Source organism: Rhea americana, unplaced genomic scaffold (assembly GCF_003343005.1).
Source record: "Rhea americana isolate MKP2758 unplaced genomic scaffold, rheAme1 scaffold_397, whole genome shotgun sequence".
NCBI lineage: Eukaryota > Metazoa > Chordata > Aves > Rheiformes > Rheidae > Rhea > Rhea americana.
In genome coordinates, this window is record NW_028186531.1 from 217,432 (window position 1) to 238,700 (window position 21,269).

At 41.3% G+C, this 21,269-nt stretch overlaps 1 protein-coding gene across 2 annotated transcripts in view; it reads left to right on the top strand.

The window, feature by feature from the left end:
• The first annotated feature begins 11 nt into the window (after positions 1 to 11).
• PDPR (pyruvate dehydrogenase phosphatase regulatory subunit) overlaps positions 12 to 21,269 on the top strand; it is a 28,761-nt gene continuing 7,503 nt past the window's right edge. For both annotated transcript variants that reach the window (XR_014896903.1, XM_085313828.1), the window contains exons 1-16: positions 12 to 916; positions 5,036 to 5,169; positions 6,162 to 6,243; positions 6,336 to 6,499; positions 7,741 to 7,862; positions 9,347 to 9,464; positions 10,839 to 10,988; positions 13,991 to 14,183; positions 15,735 to 15,859; positions 16,855 to 17,010; positions 17,113 to 17,246; positions 17,759 to 17,907; positions 19,280 to 19,392; positions 19,786 to 19,880; positions 20,524 to 20,613; positions 20,868 to 21,050. Coding sequence is in view for 1 of the 2 variants with exons in the window: in XM_085313828.1 (XP_085169954.1) it covers positions 690 to 916; positions 5,036 to 5,169; positions 6,162 to 6,243; positions 6,336 to 6,499; positions 7,741 to 7,862; positions 9,347 to 9,464; positions 10,839 to 10,988; positions 13,991 to 14,183; positions 15,735 to 15,859; positions 16,855 to 17,010; positions 17,113 to 17,246; positions 17,759 to 17,907; positions 19,280 to 19,392; positions 19,786 to 19,880; positions 20,524 to 20,613; positions 20,868 to 21,050 (2,235 nt within the window). In the remaining variant the exon portion in view is untranslated. The remainder of the gene's footprint in view (positions 917 to 5,035; positions 5,170 to 6,161; positions 6,244 to 6,335; positions 6,500 to 7,740; positions 7,863 to 9,346; positions 9,465 to 10,838; positions 10,989 to 13,990; positions 14,184 to 15,734; positions 15,860 to 16,854; positions 17,011 to 17,112; positions 17,247 to 17,758; positions 17,908 to 19,279; positions 19,393 to 19,785; positions 19,881 to 20,523; positions 20,614 to 20,867; positions 21,051 to 21,269) is intronic.

Here is a 21,269-nt window from a genome sequence, read left to right on the forward strand (position 1 = left end):
CGCGGCCGTTTCTCTTAGCGCGGCGCGGCCGGTGTAACGCAGGCGGCGCGAGGAGCGGAGAAGCGGCGTTTTAGCTGCCGAGTTCCGGCCCTGAGCCCGTCAGCGGCCTGCGGCTGCCGCCCCGGGAGTTCCCGGGTAGCATCCTGCGAAACCAGCGCTGTCGGGAAGTACGTCTGCAGCCCTTCGCTCTGGTTGTTGAGATCGCAACGCTACCATCAAGCTTATCTGCTGCCTTGCTAACCCRAGCCTTTCGGAGGTAGCCCGCGGAGGATTTTGGAGTGTGTTCCATCCGTGCTCGTGGGCTTTCTCTGATCCGCCTGTTGTTGGCGTGAGAACCTTCTTGGCCTTTGTTTTCAGCTCTCATCTTGTTCTTTGGTCATTGTCARTTTGTGCTGCCGTCCAAAATAAAGGTGTAATGTTCTGTACCTGTTACTTGAGCTATGTAAGTTTAAATTTAATACTAAGACTGTTCTTTAGGGACTGAATAACTGCTGTCTTGTTTGTTATCAGCATTCACGTGTTCCCTCATACTCRATACACCATGTGATATTTGCCACTGCCAACCTTTCTTAAAACAAGATAAGCAGGAATGTGATTTTTGTCTTTCCTTCCTAGAAGGAGTGTTACTGAGCTAACGTCTGAACTCATCTAGGGTGACGCTTTAAGAAAACTAATAAATAGCTGCCAGGATGTTTCTCCGATTACTGTCAGATGTCCGGTGGCGGGCAGCTAAGCCAAGATGGAGAGGAATGACGTGCTCCCGGCGAAGTACCTCAAGTACAGCAGAACCTCATCCAGTTTCCTTGCCAGCACAGGCGCAGGTTGTCATCTGTGGTGGTGGAATCATGGGCACRTCGGTGGCGTATCACCTTTCCAAGCTGGGTTGGAAGGATATAGTCTTACTTGAGCAGGGCAGGTAAGGATTAAGGTTTTCTCATAACAAAAATAGACAGAACATGCATGCATCCTAGCAGCATCTACTGTAATGTGTTATTTTTACCTATTACCTGGTTTTGGAGCCATGGAATAGGCTTATGCTGAACATTATTAATGAGACTTACTGCTCCTTCATGTGCACAGGGCAGACCTGAAAGGTGAAGGGTATCCTTTGTATGATGAAGCTGTAAAAGCTGCTTCTAAAAAGTCCTGCCACTCCACTTTTCTCTCATGTGGTGGAGGAGATGGAGAGGTCACAAATTATTAACAACCTGAAATCTGAGCTTTCACATTCACACTAAGCTTCTACTCAACCAGTATTATGATCTTGCTAATTTCTGAAGTGACCCTTAAGTAAGGAGACTCAGAATATAAGGTATTTTTGTTTACTAAAYCTTCCTCTGCAAACTTCTAGCCATGAATGATGAAGGTACTTGTGTGTAGGTATGGGAAATAATGGAGTAGGCAAAGGAACTCGTATTTTCTTTAATGTTTGCATATGTTTGGAGGAGGTTTAGCTTTACGTTCAGGCCTGCCTGCAGCGATTTGGGCTGTAAGAGTTGGAACAGCTTACATGMTTTTGCCTTACAAGAAACATACTGGCATTAGGAACAGCCTGAGAGAGAGAGGACTAAAGGTGGTCTGTGTTTTACTTATAGGTGCTGAGTGTGCARAAAATAAACACATGCAATTTGCAAAGATGGAACATTTTAACAAAATACTTACAGATCTTTTAGATCTTTTAGAARATCTAAAAATCTGTATACACCATCCAGCCCCCAGTGACCTTCTCTGTAACTGGGCTGGGGTAGGTAAATGAAGTGTTGCGCCACTAGCAAGACTTCAAAGAGACTGCAGATATGGAGGTTATACCACAGAGATGACCTAACCCTGTAAACTGGTTAAAGGCTTTGATTTTCTAGAGTTTGTCTATTACAAGGATTTAATGCCTCTCTGCAAAATAGTCTAGTTCGTTATAATTTGGTTGAGTACGAGGTAGAAAAAGACTTTATATGCTCTTTGGTGAGTTGGATCTGAAGTCTGTGCTGGAGTACACAGATCCTGTTTGAAGTTTACTGTGCAGCCTTTTTCTGTTGACTAGATCTCTGCCTCAGAAGTGGATTCTTGGTATTTTCATTAAGGAGTCTGGGGATTTTGGCGTGAGACAGTGCTAAGACCTGTGTTTGGACATTTGAAGAGGTATTTATCGCAGCAGCTTCGAACACCCTGAATACCTGCTGGATGGAGAATTGTTACCTTCCAGCTCAGAGCTTCCTACCTGATGCTGTTTCCAAGAATAATTAGCTATGACTTCTTGACTTTGCATTGCTGGGAAGTAGGGAGTGTCAAGGTCTTCACAGCTGCAAAGAGAGGAAATTGGAGAGTCTTTGAGACCTTGAAAGCAGGGTCTTTTTGGCTGCAATTAGCTGCTAGGCTTCATTTTTAAGGGAGTTTAGGTTGGGATGTGAAGATCCCCATAAAAGACCTTCATCACRTGACATGCTGCACAAGCTCAGTCTATGTGCATGCTCAAGGGAAAAGAAAAATGTTGCATTAACAAAAATCCTAGCATTAAATTATGGTAAGCATGGTTAACCATGTTTCAGCTGTTGCGACTAAGGACACAGCAAAAAGAGTACCTTTCACAACTGATTATTGTGCTGAATTTCTGTAATAATATGGAGATGCTAGACCAAAAATAATCTTGTCAAAGGCTTGCCTGGCAAATGGAAAATTGCAGGATTGCTTTAGCAACAGGGAAGATGACTTGGAAGTATTGTGAAAGCAAGTGGAGAGAGAGCTAGGCTTAAATCTAATTGTCTTGTCTTAACCTGTCTGTGCTGCAGAGGTTTTAGTAGGTCTTTTATCTTTACAGCAGCTCTTCACCAAACAATTAGACAATTGTTTAAGAGTGGTTTAATAAGGGAAAAGAAATAGATGTATCTATCTCCTGGTAATTGCTGCACAGTAGAAAGRCCAGCAGAGATGTAAGACACAAAGAAACCCAAGCCTTTTTTCCACCCAAGGGAAATCTTGCTTTGGAAAAAGAAAGAAATCAGGTAGGCAGGTAGGCTAGAGCATGTGATTAAAACCCTTTAAAGTGCTTTCTTTATAAAATTTCAGAAGTGAGCTGCACCAAAAGCATTCTAGAGGTTGTGTCTCTCCCTGCATCATCCAACTTAAGAGTTTTTAAGTTTCTCTCATATGGTGCCCCTGTCCTGAGAAGCAAAGCTGATTAAACTGGTGGCATCATTTGACTGTACTTAGTGTATTTAGCCTGCAGTATGGACAAACATGGGGATACTCTTTTTCTTAGTTACTTTATCTTAGTACTAAGTGCTTGGATATTTGTGCTTAATTTAGCATTCTTTGTTTATTGATCTCCTTTGTGTTGCGTAAATTAGGTATTACCACACTGCAGTTTGGGAAGATTGAGAAAGGAATAGGCCAGGTCTTGAAGACTGGTCAGTAAGTGCATGTTAGTCAATACGCTAACACCTTTTTAATGCCTACTATAGTTAAGGCAAAGTTAGCACCAAGTGTTAGGTCATGCTTCAGACAAGCCTAAGCAATTTTTAACAACTTTATAAAAGGCTCAGCTGCCATCTTAGAGTCTAGGTGTCTTGGGTATCAGCTTACTTCTCTGCTTGTATGTGCTGCTCTCCCAGAGGTATTCACCAAAGGTCCCAGCTAGTTTCAGTTGACACCTTATGTAAAAGAAGTAATAAGATAGTACATTTTGGTTGAATTGGATGACTAAACAATGTTTTTCATGAAATAAATTAAAATAGCAGTAAAAAAAAAAGGGGGGGGGGAGAAAATGGATGCCTTCACTTCTTTTTTTCCCAAAGGAACTTTGATTATCMTGAGTCTGATAAGCAACTTCTGTTCCGGACCCATGATTCTTTACGTATTTTGTGTAGCTTGCTTGTAATAATTTTCTTTCAAGTAGAGGGTAGAGTCCATTAGTGTGTTAAACTCTTACCACCTTAATTTGATCTCTGAAGAATTTGTCTGTATGCCAGCGGCTCTAATTGATGCAGTTTATGTGATGCTATATTGTTGTTGGTAGCAGCTCTCAGGTAACTTGGCTTTTGTGCTTTGTGTTGCTCCATGGCACAATAGGATGCTTCACAGCTAGTTCAAAAGTCTCCCTTGCTGCATCTTGAAAGGAGTTGAAGTTTTATTGCCATAATAAACAGGTGTCTGAAATTTGCTATAGATAATTACTTTTCAACTTGTTGATTCTCAGAAGGGCTTATTTATGTACTCTTGGCCATAGTTTTCCATCTCTGTATTAAGCAGGTGCAGTTACAGGGTTTCATGCTTCTGTGGCAGGCTCCCAGACAGATTGTCACACTTTGGATTTTAATAGGAGAGCTTTTGCAGTTTGCTCCTGAGAAGCTGTCTGTGTTGTTCAGTGAAATAGGATGCTCACATAAGCGAATCAAGAGATGTGTGCTAGCCCCAGGATCACAAGGAGGAGAGCTGTCCTGCTTGCTACAGTGTGCTGCTGTGGATTTGCATCTGCACCATGCAAACACCCTAGCTTAGGTTGGTACAGGGCAGATGTGTCCACAGGAAAATATGAGGCTGTGGGAGAGCTACTTTTTTCTGTAACAAAGAAAAAGATAGTTTCTTTCCCATACACTAAAACTGAGCTTGTTGTCAGGAATGCTTAAAAGATTCACTTTTGTCTGGGAGTGCAAGCGTCTGATTATGGTGTCTGCAGCTGATAGTATATTCCAAAAAGAGAAGATGCTTGATGCATACAAGTTAACATCACACATTTTGAGATCTCAAGCAGTCATTGCTAGCATCTGTGAATTTTGTTTTATGCTGATTTTATTTCCATATACAGTGCAGCAGACACTGATTATTAAGAAGCAAATCTGTGATACTTTGTGTAAGTTCCTGCCACCTGAAATCAACACTGTCTATTTGATGGACAGCTTTTGGTCTGATATGTTTGGGGGAGAGGTTGTTGTTTGGCTTGTGCTGTCAGTAGAGCTGCTGGAGCAGCATTCTTGGTGGGGGGAGGTTGTTTGCTTCCCTACATGTCAGCTGGATGAGATTTTCTTTGCAACTTCTCTTGCAGATTGGCTGCTGGAACTACTCGATTTTGTGCTGGCATTGTGAGCACAGCCAGGCCAGTGTCCATAGAGCTCAAGATGGCAGATTATTCCAACAAGCTGTATCAGCAGCTGGAACAAGAGACAGGAATAAAAACAGGTACTAAAAGTGTAATCTTTGAGTAATTGAGGAATCTTTGGGAAATACAATCAAAGTGCTAACACTGAACTACTAATGTAATTTTACAGTGTCTTAGAGTTGGTGGTTCCCGTTCCAAAATGATATACTTAGAGTGAATCAGATGCAAAGGAGTGTTACTAATGTGATCAGAAGAATGGGAGGAAGAGTATCAGATGCTCAGACTGAAGGCACGTTACTTGCAAAATGTAGTCATTTTTTTCTGTTTTTTGTATCTTGGACAAATGTGGATTAATTTTTTCAGAGAGACTAAGAACTGTATGGCAGAGACTAGAGCAAATGACCCAGTTTCTGCACCAATTCACTTCTCAGAAGAACAAAAGGGTTAACAGAAATGCTAAACATAGGCAAAACAAGATATTTTACCCTGGTCTTGCTCCTGGAAACATCAAGGAAATGTTGTGTTGAAATCCTTCCTCTCACTCTGGCCACAATGCTGAGGCATGCACCTGATACGGAGAACTTCAGCACTGATAGTTTCCTGGTTACGGGGACTTGTGCTATGTGTCAAACTCACCACAGGTCAATAACTGTGCCTGTAATTAAGGCCAGTATTTAGAGAGTAGTGGAGTCTATTGCAGCTGGTCGAGTTGCCACAAAATGTCGTGCTTTTAGTGGTTAAGGTTTTATTCTGATTGAGTAGTTATTAGATGACATTTTCTCTGTTTGCCAGTAACCTCTCTTCTCTTTTAATTGGTAGCATATACACAGTTTGATTATGTTATAAACACAGATAAATGTAGGACAATTGAGGGGTTAGAACATAAATCATAATTAAATTGCCTTTTTGAAATGTTGACTAAAGTTGGTTTTGATTACTAGTTGATAATGCAGGGATCTGGGTTTTCCTAGTTCCTGCATAATGGAAGCAATGGGTCTAAAGCAATGGGTCTGAGATTAAAAGAATTCAAAGATCCTGTCCAAATCTGACTTGATTTTGGTCATTGTCATAGGGTACATGAAGACAGGCTCTATTTCACTGGCTCAGACTCAGGATCGACTAATCTCTCTGAAACGCATTGCTTCATCGCTGAAGTACGTATAAGCAGGAAACGTTAACCGATCTCGACTTCGCATCAGCTCTCCTGCAGGACTAGTGACAGTATTTTGCTTGTGTTTTGTGGCAGTGTAATGGGAATACCTTGTGAAATTATCACCCCGAAGCAAGTGGCGCAGCTCCACCCGCTTATCAACATTCATGACCTTGTGGGGGCCATGTATGTACCAGGAGATGCACTCGTGTCATCTGCCGATGTGAGTCTGGCTCTGGCAACTGCTGCCTCGCGGAATGGTATGAGTGTTTTTTGATCTATAGAATGCTGTCCTGCATGATAGGTGTCTTGTTTCCAGAAAAGAATATAATTTTCTGCTTGAGGATGCCATCAGTTTTGGGGCTGAAACTGGGCGTTAAAAACCAAAACTTGGTCGTTTGTGTAACATTCATATTCTTTTAAACCTATTTTTCCCCTTGAAAAAAAATAGACTGATTTTTTTTTTTACCCCTGTATTCTGGGGATCTGCTTTGATGGCCCAAGCGCCATTTTGCTGTACTCATTACATATTTCTTCGAATAAACCCACAGTGTTTTGTCATAAATACAATCCTTAATAGGGCCTTAGACCAGACTGCACATCAGAAGAGTTTAGTTATCTACAAAGCAAAAGGCATGACTCCTGTGGATTATATCCTTGAGCATATACTCTTTCAGTGCGTTTGGAAGTGAAGTGGTAAACGTTATTTGGACAACGCTTTGGCACATTTGGAGAGGCTTGAAAATGGAGCAAAGCATAGATTTGGTGGCGGGGATGGGGCTCATTAAGCATCAAAATCCATCAGATTGGAAGAAGCTACCTAGGAAGACGTTAAATAGGGTCATTAGTGGAAGTAGAATGGCTATACTGTATATGCATATTTTCTGCATAGTGAATTGGGGCCAAAAAACAGTTGCTTTTCATGCTCTTGAAGTGCTGCTCAGTTATGTGCTATTTGTTGGGCTTTGGAAGTTGTTTGTTTTTTTATGACTTGATGTCCTTCTAAGAGAGGAATAAGTATTTAGAGGCTAAATGTTACAAAGCTTTTTGTGTAGACAAATAATGATCTCTTTTAGTATTGCTGTTTTTGAATACTGTTAAGTGATTTTTTTTTCATAAAATGACTGAGTTTCCGTAAAAGAACAAGCAGTCTTGCCATCTGAAGCCTCAGACTTTGTGGCATAAAGGAATTATAATTGAAGGAAGCCTATGGTTTAGAGATCTTTTTCTCATGTTTTTGATACGGGGGTGTATTTATCACCCAGATTGTCACCTAGGAAAGAATACTGTAACTCTTCACAAAACAAGCCTTTCAATTATGCATGTTCAAGATAAATGCATGCTGTTTTACAAATGACAGGGTTTCACTTAGGAATTTTCGAGTTGAGCATAAAAATTTTGTCTTAAAGAGAAAACAAGCTTTTAAACTGTGTCTAATGTTAGCAGCTTGACACTTCGGAATGGGAGCTGGTGGTACACTGACTTTCTTATGTTTTCTCAGGTGTCCAGATTCACGAACGGACAAGTGTCAGTCATGTCTTGGTCCAGAAGGGTCGTGTGACTGGAGTTGAGACTGACAGAGGACAGATTTCATGCCAGTACTTTGTCAACTGCGCTGGCCAGGTTGGATTATTAAGATTTTTCTTTCTTTTTTTTCCCTTTGGTTTAGATTTTTCTGTATTATTAAAAAGAGATCTTTCAGGGAACTCCAGAAAAAAATAATAAAGCCACTTTCTTTCTGCCAGACTAGGCAAATACTTCGCAGGCCAAAACTGTTTGCTCCACGGAACAGAAAAATGTCCATTTATAGATCAGACTACCAAAAGGACAATAGTAGTCCTCCCACATGACTGCCTGTGTGTGTTATTTGGGGGCAGGTTTAGCTCAGTTGGTCAGAGCGTGGTGCTGCTAATGCCAAGGTTGTGGGTTCTGTCCCCGTATGGGCTCTGCTTGAAGGCTGGACTAGATGACCTCCAGAGGTCCCTTCCAACCTTATTGGGGTTTCGTTTAGCTCAGTTGGTTAGAGCATGGTGCTAATAACGCCAAGGTTGCGGGTTCGATCCCTGTAYGGGCTACTTGTTTGAGGATTGGACTAGGTGATCTCCAGAGGTCCCTTCCAACCTTACCAATTCTATGATTCTAAGTAATGCTTGGAGTAGCCATAGTTTTAGTGTTGTTTCTTTTGCTTTCTCTGAAAAAGCATTACTCTGCTAATCAGAGCTGAGTTTTTGCTGCACGGGTATTGGATTCTAAAAACTCTTCTTATACTAAAAAAGGAGAGCACTTTATTCAGGGATTTATTTATTTGTTTATACTGTTCATGCTTTGACCTGGTTTACTGAAGTATATCAAAGTCCTGTCATTCAGCTTCTTAGAACAGCAGGGGTGTGGAGGAGGAAAGTAAGTGCTTGCCATTTGCTTGGCCTTGCAGAGTGGATGTTGTCCTGCTGAGGAGCACCCTGCAGTTTGGCACTGCAGCTCTGCCTTTGCCCCCCTCTCTCAGGAGGGATGCACCCTTTTGCCACGAAGGATTTTGCTTTGGCCCATAGTGAGACAGTTCAGTTTCTCCCTATCCTTCATCTTGCTGCAGAAGGCTATGTTTAGAATTTTAAGTTTTGTTTTTTTCTTTTTAAAGTACTGTTGCTTTTCTGCTGTGAAAATACATCTGACAGTTGCTTTTTCTCAGCTTGCAATTTACTGTCTTGTTAATATGACATCCTAGCAGTGTAGGCACCTAAATCCTTTCTGTTTTTGTTTTTAGAGTCTGAGCATAATGTTGACATTGGTGAATAAAACTTATTTTTGCTTTTGTATTGTAAGTTGATAATTCTTAGTCTTGAGTCAGCACCCCACTTTTCTAGATGTTATATGAGGAACAGAAAAAACAATTTTTGTCTCAAACAGTTCAAATTTTAAGAAAGCAGCACAAATCTTCTGTTTAAGGGACAAGACCAAATCTGACTTGGTCTTTTATGAAAGCAAAACACCAGAGGTGAGCTGTGCGCTTGCTTTCTTTCTACCTTTTAAAATTGGAGTTAGTTTTCTCCTTTTGCATTTTAACATGCTTTTTTTTTCTTTTTTTTTTCTCTTTCTTCTTTCTCTTTCAGTGGGCCTATGAGCTGGGACACTCTGGGGAGGAACAAGTCAGTATCCCAGTCCATGCCTGTGAACACTTCTACCTCCTGACATATCCTTTGCAGGAACCTCTGGCAAGCAGCATGCCAAGTAAGAATTCTTGAGCTCTGTTTCACTTTTCTTGGCGAATTTTATCTGCCTTTCCAAGGTGAGGTAGGTGTATTGTGACAAAAGAAAAAAAAAACTAACTAAGGGCTATCAGTTCTCGGCTCAGTTAGGATTGTGAAGTACGTTCCAACAGACTTGCTCTTAGTGTCCTCTTTCAGTGGTAGGAAGAATCTCTTCCCTTATTCTTGGGAAAACTTTTATTACAGGAATTGATATTTTCAGAATTTGTCAATTTAGGGAGGAGAATGACCTTAACTCTAGTTTGACAAGCCAGTGTGTTTTAGACTTGACTGCTGCTTTTGTGAGCTGGAGGGAGGATCCTAGCCTTGCTACTATGTTTTCCTTTCAGGCTGCTGTCCCCAAATGGCCCATCTATTCCTTTCCTCTAAGTGAAGCTAAGGCTTTACAGTGACATTTACATATCTATGAGCTGTAGGGACAACCAAAGCACTTGAGGTAGTTCCTCCTCCTCCTCCTCCTCCTCCTCCCCCAAGTTCTGGCTTTTGACTCTTTTAAAGAAAGGCCTTGAAAACTGATTGGGAAGAGGAAAACTTTCTTATTCACTTGTCTTTAGTAAGAGCTTCTGCTCCTGGTGAGTAATGTTTATGCTCTCTAGGGAATTTAGCTCTCTGACAAGAGACCCCGAGTACTTCGCTTTATTTAATTTTGTAATCTAAAAATATATATATTCCTGGTTTTTCTCTGTGTGGAAAAACTACTACGAAGCATGCTAGGTGGAAATTCACAAATGCTTCAAGTTGACAATACCACTGGAAGGAAGCCATCCTGACCAGACCACTTTTCCTTACCCCAGTGCTGACTACTTTCTTTGTGCTGATATCCCCGCAGCAGAGTGGATCAGTGACTCATGCCCATTAAAATTAGCTGTTCTTAATAAAAGAAGAAAAAGGGAAGGGAGAGGACAGACATCTGTTGGTGGTAGGTCTGGTCTTGGGTGCAGTTCCAGTAGAGCTAAGTCAGTATAATAACTTTTTAGTGCCAGGTGGGTTATGGCTGCCTTTTGTGTCCTTTTGCTTCCGGTAACACAACCTTGCTGGTTTTAGTGCTCTTTAGATTCAGTTGTGTTTACTGTGCTCCCCAAAGTGGGTGTGCGTGGTTGTGAGGAGAGGTAATGCTGGTTTAGTAATTTAAACTGGCTCACCAAAGGGTCATGTGAGAACCAGAACTGGCATGGAAGTGTGGAGCTGGGGGACTGAGATTGTCCGTTCTCATGGCAGTGGGCTGCTAGTTTGGCCAGCCTATCACCCGACCTCCATGCAGTGCTGGTGGAACTATGGTCCGAGATACTTACCCCTTCTCTCAGTTCGCTTCCCACATGTTTTCTTTCCTCTGCAGCTGTTGTAGACCCGGATGGCAGGATCTACATACGCAACTGGCARGGTGGCATCCTTTCAGGAGGCTTTGAGAAAAACCCCAAGCCTCTCTTCACRGAGGGACGGAACCAGCTGGAGATTCAGAACCTCCAGGAAGACTGGGATCATTTTGGTATGTCAGAGGGAAAAAAACAGCAGCAGTGGAACATATGGCTTCAGCAGAAGGCAGAGTTAGTGAAAAGGCAGGCTGTTGTAGACCAGCTAGCTTGTGCGTCTGCCTTTATCTGAAAGATGTGGGAAACACGAATGTTCTCTCGAATTCATTTGTCTCTTCATTTGTCAGTAATTTGTGTAAAACCCCTTTACCAAGGACTACGCAAACATTTGTGAAGCATTAAAAAACACCCATTTACCTTCAGCACATATTAATTTCCTCTAGTGCAGTGAAGTACTACATAAACTTTCCAACATTGTTCTTCCATCACATTTGATTTTTGACTGTCAGTGCCGCCTGCAGCTCCTCTTGTGACCCTGTCAATGAGCACTGGTGACCTGCCATGTAGCCATGGTATTTTGTTTCTGCAACTCTCTTCAGCAGTGACTGCCAAGTGTATTTCCATTGGTGGAAGTTCTTATGTGGGGATAGGACTTCRTGGCGTTGCTTCCCAGACTTCATCCCACCATTGACAGTATGGTGGTTTGTTATATTCCAAATGTTCTGTGTTTTTCTTCCCATATTATTGGATTTTTGAGTTTTGTATGTGCTTTTAAGTGGAGGGTTGTTTCTATAGGAAAGAACATAGTGTGGGTTTTTTTTTCCCCTCTCTTATGCCTCATAAGTTCATGTKTGCCATCTCATCATTACTTCAAATCTGCCTTTTATTTAAAGTCAGAGATCTCTGGTTTCCTTGTGACTGCCCATGCCTTCGTCTGTGACTCTGAGCACAAATAGACTTTCACTGAGCTCTTTCTGCATTCTTCCAGCTACTCCCCAGTTTAAATTGATGTATCTTATTTTTCTRTCTGTCGGATATCTTGCTGGATACCATAAACAGCTTAAACTCCAGGGTGATGGGGCAGAGCCAGAATGGGGTGCACTTTCGTACTGGAACATGCTGAAAATTTTTAGATTTATAGATGACTACAGGCTTCCTTGAAGATACAGTTTCACTAATGAGTTACTTGAGCTTTGCACCCAATTTCTCCCCTTTTGATTTTTTTAGATATTGCTGAAATGAAATGGCACTGCTCAATGGCACCCACAAATTGCCTAAATTTTGGAAGCAACTGCGTGCTGTGTTCCACCATTACGCTTTTATGAATTCAAACATTCTGACAAGTTGAGCAAAGTCATAGCTTACTCAGCAAGTATTTGATCCTTTTCTAGGGCTAAAGTTCCTGTGGTTTGAGCTCTTGTATTACTACTCCAGTCTCTTTGATTGGAACACCTTTCTCTTTTAAAGTAGTCTGCATAATTGTTTAAACATTGAGCTGGATATACGGATATATTTAACGCTGACTCCTCTTTTTATCAATAAGGAAAAAGTAATCTGTAACTTCAGGCTCTCGCTCTAGAATTCTATACGTGAGAGAGGGAAGAAAAAGATCAGGTCAGAAAGACTATTTCTGTTTGTAACTTCCTAGGTTGTGYGAAATCGATCATTTTAGCGCTTATATGTAAAACAACGGAGTGTTACTAGTGCTGAATCCTGAGGGCTTCTATCTAGAGTGCTATACAGAGGTACTTCTAGACAAGAAAAACAAAGTAGATAGCTTTTCCCCTTATTAAAGCTCTCAGATATCAGACTGTGAAGAATTGCRGAAGGACTCTTCAAGAGTGACTGAACGATAAAGTGGCAAGGAAATTCAATGAGGATAAGTATAAAGTGACACATTATATGGGTTAGGTGGAAACGGTCTTATCTTCACCATAGAAAATTACGGGCTTTTAAGCTGACCTTGGGTTATATTAGTTCCATGAAGACATAGAATCATAGAATCAGTAAGGTTGGAAGGGACCTCTGGAGATCATCTAGTCCAAACCCCTGCTCAAGCAGGGTCACCTAGAGCATGTTAGTCAGGGCTGCATCCGGACGGGCTTTGAATATCTCCAGAGAAGGAGACTCCACCACCTCTCTGGGCAACCCGTTCCAGTGCTCTGTCACTCTCACAGTGAAGCAGCACATCACTCTCACATCTGTTCAGCATCAGTCAAAGCAAATGGCATGTTAGGAATTGCTAGGAAAGGACCAGAAAACAAAACAGAAAACATCATTATGCAACTCTAAATCTTTGGTTTGCCAGGTACTAAGTAGTGTTCTAGGCTCGCTAACTTCCCAGGGTGTTATGTTACTAGAAAGACCTTGAGGAAGGGCAGCAAGATGATGATCAAAGGTTTGGAGCAGTTTCCAGATGAGGAATGATTGAGTGGGCTTTGAAAAAAAGGTCACCAAAGGGCAATAAACAGTTGTACAACATCTTGAATGAGATTGATAAAGTCGATGGGGATCTGCTGTTCACTGTCTCTTCTACTATGTTAGCTAGGGGACATCAAACAACTTGAGCATAACTTTAAAAGCAAAAGGAAATGATTCTTCATACAACAAACAGTAGACCTGTGGAACCCCTTGCCAGTGGGTGTAAGATATGTTCATAGATTTGGGGAAGACTGGTCAAGTACTTGGAAGAGAGATCCATTAGGCGTCACTAAACAGACATAAAAGTATCAGGCTTTCAGGAAATCCTCTAAGCTGAAGGTAAGTGGAGGTTAGTAGACTGTGTGGGACAAGTGTCATAGATTTGCTTGCTCTTATTGTTCCTATTGTTTTCCCTTACAAAATTAAGCACTCTCTTCCACTACTGAAAACAGTACTAGGCTAGATTAACTCATGGTCTTGAATCGGTGTGGCTGTTTTATGATATGGCAGTGTCATCCATTTCGGGCAGTKTGATTAGGTCTGCTCATCTAATACAATCCAGCTGGTACACCRTTTATCCTGTGAAGGTATTTAAACATGGAAGCCATTTCCATCTGTTCAGCTGATAGCATGCCCTCTTTGTCATGGTTTATGTAGGCTAGTCTGTGTCCAGTTTGAAGACGAAGGTGGAATAGCTGAAATGCTTAGATACTGAAGGCAGTGACTTTCTGTCTTTTTTGTTTGTCTTGGGTACTAGAGCCACTTCTGAGTGCCCTTCTGCGCAGAATGCCAGGTTTGGAGGCTTTGCAGATCATGCAGTTAGTGAATTGCCCAGAAACCTTCACACCAGATATGCGGTGCATCATGGGAGAGTCGCCCACTGTGCGGGGCTACTTCGTTTTGGCTGGAATGAACTCAGCTGGTATCTCATATGGTGGGGGAGCAGGCAAGTAAGTGGTTTATCACTATTATATGTATAAGTAAGGTTTTAATGAAGAAAAGAGGCTGCTCAGGTGATCCTTCTATATAGACTGTTCTGGTCAGTATTTGAGACCTCTTCTCCGCTACACAAAGAAGACTTTTTGTTTCCCACTTGAGTGAAGGAGGGGGATGGTTGCCGTAGTCTGATTATGTTCTCCTGTGCATGTTCCAAACCTGTGGTGGTCTTTTCTCCTATCCTGTACACCTCTCTTTAGGGGCCACATTTCAGTGATCAGCAGCCCACTGAACACTGAATAAGCTTCTTGTAGAACTAATTGGTTCCATTTTTTATCTACTGGAAAGAGATAAGAGCCTAGCGCAGCCCATGTTCTCTAATCTTCTGTACTTCCTGATTCCCTTCAGTTTTTAATTTGGCCATAGTGCTTAGGGCATTCAAGTTAACGCAGTTAATTTCACTGAAAACAGTGAATCTGATGCCAATGAAACACTGCATATGCCATGTGAGGTGCTGCCAATATGTTTTAAGACTGTCCTCTGCCAGTGAGCTAGGGATATAATCATTTCCCACTAAAATCCAATTCCTGTGTTAATGCAAATGCTTTGACAGGCATATAATGGCCATGCAGCAAGAAAGTGGCTTGCAAAATGGTCATGACTTTCTCTGACTGTCATTTGGTTTTGACAGCCCAGCATCCCTTCTGTCATACAGTCTTCTTAACAAGCAGCTCATTTTTCATGGGAGATCTCAGGATGCGTTTGATTCCACTAGTTTCTGTGTGTTGTCTAATAGTTTAACTCACCAAAGAAGGAAATCATCATTTTTCTTTCTCATAATAAAGTACAGAGAATCTTTGCAGTGAGGTTCTCTAAGAATTAGAATCACTTTTGAAGGTAAAAAGATACTTGTCCATGTGTTGCTACAGCCTCGAGATAAGCAGCTTAGCTTGCTAATGTAACTTTTAATGATAAATTTCAAACCCCTTTGTTTTTCTGTTTACTGACTGTGAACAGATCCTTCTGCTCTGCTTTGGTCTGAGCTGCCTTTGTCCTTTAGCTCTGGAGCATGCCTTCCTCCTTCACTGCTAGAAGTGTAGCTAGACATAACTTGGCTGGTACCTCGTGCTGAAATGAATGCTGTCACTGATGGTTTGTGGCTGAGCCTACACCAGGTACTGAAAAATGACAAAGCAGTCGGCCTCCTAACTCCAACTTAAACATACTCAGCGCTCCCTTTTGTACTGTAGCCTGAGGACTTGACAAAGTGTCAGCCAGGCTACCTGTCCAGTCTCTGGCTTCATTTACCATGTGTCCTTAACTTCCTGCTTCCCTGTATGTTTCATCTTAATGGGAGATTAGTAATTTGGATATCTGGTGGATGGGTTTTATAAAAGGGAAATCTTCCAGGTTCAACCAGTATTTAGAAAATCATGTTAGTTGTGTTTTCTCCCTATTGCAAGAAATTCTCRTGTCTGAATCGCCTTGAGTCTGGGCTTCAAAACGAGACTCTTGCTCATAAGACATCAACTAATATCTCAGTCTCTCTTTGCTTCTCCAATCAGGTACCTGGCGGAGTGGATGGTAAACGGTTATCCATCAGAAAACGTCTGGCCTCTGGATTTGAAACGTTTTGGTACTCTTCAGAGTAGTCGCACTTTCCTCCGTCACCGTGTGATGGAAGTAATGCGTAAGTGAGGTCTCTCTGCATTCAGCAGTACTTGCTGCACCGTCTCCACTCTGTCAAGTGTTGTCATTCTGAGAACCATTTTCCTTCCTCCTGGCCTTGCTTGTGGCAATGTAGCCAGGTCTGGTCTCATGACAATACAGCCAAGATAACTTAACAAACCCAGGAGAAAGGGAACGGACAGTCTTGTTGTCTTAGCAGCATTCTTACTAACTTTTAATCTTAAAGAGATGTTCTTGGTACARTACTTTTTTCTGTTTGTGTGCTTTGTCTTCGGTACGGGGCAAAGTTGTTTTGGACTCARAATGTAGAAGTACTCAGCTCGTTTCATCAGCTGTCTTGTCTTCATTCTTAAGTAGTTTTTGACGTAAGGAGACCCAAGTAGAATCTTAACATTTATAAAGAAATACTCAAGTATCCTTGAATATTACTCCCCAGTAGCAATCAGGGAGGATGTTAAATGTTTATTAGAGTAACTTTTTTTTTTCTAAATCGGAATATCATGTATCAGGTGAAAAGGTATAGGTGCCATTTGTWAAAGGTTAGAATTAAAAGGAACAGAGCTGCCAATATTTGAAGGAGCTGGACTAGATGATCCTTGTAGCAGTGGGCTGTCTGCCATAGTGTTGGTATTGTCAGAATGATCAGAGGCTGTTACAGTATACCGTCTGTGAAGAACCAGAAATAATTAATACTGGTCAGCATGGTTTCATGGGGGGGAAAAAGAGTTTTGTTAAGTTATCTTGACAGTATTGTCATGAGACCAGAAGTATTTGTCAAATGTAATTGTTTTGTGCACATATTGTTACTCTGATTTTGAATAGCTAATCAAAACAGATTTGCTGATTTCCAAAAGTAAAAGAAGAAAGTCAGAATTGTTTTGAAGGAATTTCACTGTTGGTTCAGATATTAGTAAATATCTTTATAGGTAATCTGGAAGAAAATTTTAGATAAAGATAATCACTTTACCTAATAGTGAATCTCTGTGACCATTGCAGCTCTCATTTGTGATCTGAAAGTTCCCCGCTGGGACTTCCAGACTGGCAGGCAGCTGCGTACTTCACCATTATATGACCGTCTGGATGCACAGGGAGCTAGGTGGATGGAGAAACATGGATTTGAGAGAGTCAAATATTTTGTCCCACCTGGGAAAGGTGAGATCATGTTTTCCTCTGCCTAGTGCATCCATATTGGTCTGTGTGAGCTCTTAGTTCATTGAGTTTATGAATTGTCCCTTTGATTTTTCTTTACATTAGATCTACTGGATTTGGATCAGAGCAAGACCTTTTACAAACCAGATTGGTTTGATATTGTGGGTTCAGAAGTCAAGTGCTGTAAGGAAGCAGTTTGTGTCATTGACATGTCATCTTTTACTAAGTTTGAAATAAGCGTAAGTACCTGGGAAGTGACAAAGCATCAGCCTCCTAAAGGTGGCCTTTTATTTGCTCTCAGCTGCTTTTGTAAAATGCTGTGTGTCCTATTTGAGGATAGATAGAGGAAGCCAAGGTTGTACCACAATGTTTAGCTTAGGTTGTTTTTTTTTTTGTTTTTTGTTTTTTTTTGTCCATCTAGGGCTTAGTTTATAGAAATACCAGCTTAGTCTGAAAAAAGAACTAGACTGACCTTTCTGAAAACTTTGACACTTTGTCACCATTGTATCCTATTAAGCTTGAGTTTTTGTTTTTTGTTTTTTTTTTGTCCATCTAGGGCTTAGTTTATAGAAATACCAGCTTAGTCTGAAAAAAGAACTAGACTGACCTTTCTGAAAACTTTGACACTTTGTCACCATTGTATCCTATTAAGCTTGAGCCATGGGCCAAAGTTTTAGTRCTATCTTAAAATGCCCCAGTGAATTTGTATTGCTGAGACAGTTTGTCCGACTTTCCCTTTTGATTCATATAGTCCCCAGGAGACCAGGCGCTGGAGAGTCTGCAGTATCTCTTCTCAAATGACYTGGATGTGCCAGTTGGGCATGTTGTGCATACAGGCATGCTTAACGAGAAAGGAGGCTACGAGAATGACTGCAGCATAGCCCGACTGAACAAACGCAGGTATGTACRCGCACAGCATATTTGTCTGACCATCGTCCTGTTGATGTTAGGGCCTCTAAGAGCCTCCTAATGAAGATCATTASCTTATATTTTTCTCCTGTAGTAATCTTTCGCTTTTTTAAAAAAAGTCTTGATTCTTTATCTATGCTCCTAATTCCATAACCTCAGTGAGAGAGGGAGCCCTGAAATTACCATTATTGGGAAAAATACACCTTTTTCAGGTACTACAGATAAAACATAATTTCTACAAAATTTTAGGCCTTCAAATGTTTCTTAATTGAAAAGGCGAAATATTTTCAGTCATTAGATTTTACTTATGTGTATATTCATTTAAAATGCAGAGAGGATGGGGTTTTTTTAATTGACTCCTGGGCAATATTTTCATTAGAATTCCATGCTGAAGGCGCTTCTTTTTGGTTATTTTKACCTACATTGTGGTTGCTTGCAATGTGGTTACTCTGATTCTCAGCTCTGCAAACTTGTGGTTCTTGTTTGTGGTCTCTAATGCAAACTAACATGATCACATAACCTAATCATTAGCCTCACTGTTTTGGACTCACTTGGCAATTTATTGAAATTCTATTCATTTTAAAAACACTTTGGTGGTCCAGCATAGTGTTGATTTATTTCTATAGGCCATTTTCTATGTATGTTTTCACTATCTTAGTGTGAAAACATTTTCCTTTGCAGCTCTTACTTTTAGAAACAGCTTTTCTTTCTCTTCCTCTTCTGTCTGTATTCCTGTATTGCTTAAAAGTATCATCCTACTCTGTGTGAAACCCTCAGCTTTCCCCCTTGTGTTAATCATTTCTGGAAATGTATTGTCTGTGTTGATAATACACTGTAGCTCACAGTTTATATGAAAGATACTGTAGAGACTTGTACTACAAATAACTGTCATTTTCACATAACAAGTATAGTTCTGTTTTGAGAAGCTGTTAATAATAGTCACTGTTGTGTATGAAAAGATTTTTGCTGAAACAAGAAATTGTTTTGAGAATTAAGCTCTGTTTTGACTGTTAGAGTAGTCAGAGCTGCTGGTTTTGAAGAGCTGCAAATACTTTTGCAAAATGTTTATGAGTTTTGGGAYGCCCTTAGCTTTTCAAAACTGGCTGCAGTCCATTCCTAGTGCTTCTGTTCCCTTTTTGTCACTAGACTGTTACTGATGCTTGAAGACTGGGGTTTGCTGTCAAGGCCTGTGATGACGTTGGTCTAAAGGGCCATTAGTCATGGTCATAACAAACRAGTTCATTTTGGTCTCATGTTAGCTTGGAAGTTGTTGAATGGCTCCAGTAGTTCATTGGTAAAGAAGAAATGAATCATCTTTTGGCTGTTGGTTGATTGTTTCCTGGTTCCAATTTTTCTATTACAGCTTCTTTATGATTTCCCCTACTGACCAACAAGTCCATTGCTGGTCCTGGTTGAAGAATCGCTTGCCCAGCGACAGCAACGTGACCATGGAAGATGTGACCTGGAAGTACACAGGTAAGAAAYCACCAAAAGCAGACCTTGCTATGCAAACTGAAATCACAAATGGTGCTTTGTGCTGCATGMCAATTAACTGTTTAAGGTGTATACAGTGGTGCTTGAGTGTCTTTTCCAAAGAATTGGATGAAAACAGTAATTCAGACTCTTCCTCCTAGAAAGCACAAACTGTAAGACAGCTTTTCTTTCCTGCAGGCTGTCAGAAGAGTCTAACTGAACCCCAYGACTCTTTCCTTCATTCCTAAATGTAAATATACCTATTATTTTAGTAAACGACATGAGCTACACAGCTTCCCAAGGAGCAATACAAGTTGGGGCACGGGTGTATGCAAGTCAGAGACCAGGTAAGACCTCTCTGCTCTCATCCTAACATCCTTACCTTCCTTTTTCTAGCTCTCAATCTGATCGGCCCTCGTGCTGTGGATGTCTTGTCAGAGTTATCTTATGCCCCGGTAACTCCAGAACACTTTCCCTCTCTCTTTTGCAAGGTGAGTAACTGTGCTTCCTTTCTCCTTACCCTGTTAGGTTTTTTGAAGCATGGATGGGAGAAGGGGAAGCATTCAATCCTGAGTAGTCAGAGATCAATTTAAAACTGTACATATTTACTGCAGTTAACTGAGCTAACTTGGTAATGTGCTCATTAGCCTCATTTTCCTARCTACTTCCCTTTAGCTTCTACTTACTAAGTGTACAGGTGAATATAAAGTTATTTTAAATATTCTACTCGCAGTAGCCTTGGTGCTGTTTGATATCTTGGCATATTTCATGTAATCAGTTATGAAGCTATCAGTCAGTGGGGCAGCTGGGATCAGCGACTGTGGTGTCATTGTCTTCTGTTGTGTTGAAAGGCTAAGCAGATATCTATTCAACCTCTGTCTTGTCTTTAGAATACAAGCCTTTGTCCTAGTCTAGTTCAAAGACTTGCTACTGGTGTTATGAAGTGATTATGAAGTCTGAATAATGTGGTATTACTATTTGGATTCTTAGATTTAAATTCTTTGCATGCAGGCCAATGRTAAACTGCAGTGAGGAAGGGGAAGAGGCTGGTCAGTGTGGTTTGTTTGATGTGGCTGCTTCTGCATCTCTGTACTGTGTTTTAGTTTGATGTTTTCACCCTCTCTGATTCTGCAGGAGATGAGTGTGGGCTATGCTAATGGAATCCGCGTGATGAGTATCACTCACACAGGAGAGCCTGGGTTCATGCTGTATATCCCTATAGAGGTAAGAGTGCACTGTAGCTGTAGCTACTTAAGGCAGCTCCGTATGTGCGTAATGAGTAACACTTCCAAAGCTGACTCGATTTTACAACGGGAGAAGTCACGTGGGAGGGTTTCCATGTTCTGTGCAGCGTGCTGACTGGCCAGACCTCTTGTGCTGCAGAGGCAGGACGCGGTAAGGTCAGTGGTGGTGTGTCAGATGCTGTCTCTCTTTCCTGGTGCTTATCTGCAGCCGTATGTTTTACCCTTCCCTCACAGTATGCTCTTCATGTGTACAATGAGGTGATGAACATGGGACAGAAGTATGGGATTCGGAATGCTGGTTATTATGCACTCCGCAGCCTTCGTATTGAGAAGTTCTTTGCGTTCTGGGGCCAGGATCTGGATGCCTTCACCACTCCTATGGAGTGTGGACGTGAGTTCCAGGTCAAGCTGGAAAAGGTACAGTGGAAACCTGATGTTAACTCCTGTAGTGAAACCTGCCAATGCAGCAGGGATGGGTGGGAGAGACTGCCATCTAAGGGGATCTGTCTTTTTTGTGATGGAGCTATGTGAAGTGCTTAACTACTTTATAAAGGTGCTAGAAATAGCAAAAACATTGTCTTTCTGCTTCTTGTGCCACTTTCCCAGTGCATGTTCCCATGCTGCGTAATGTGTTCT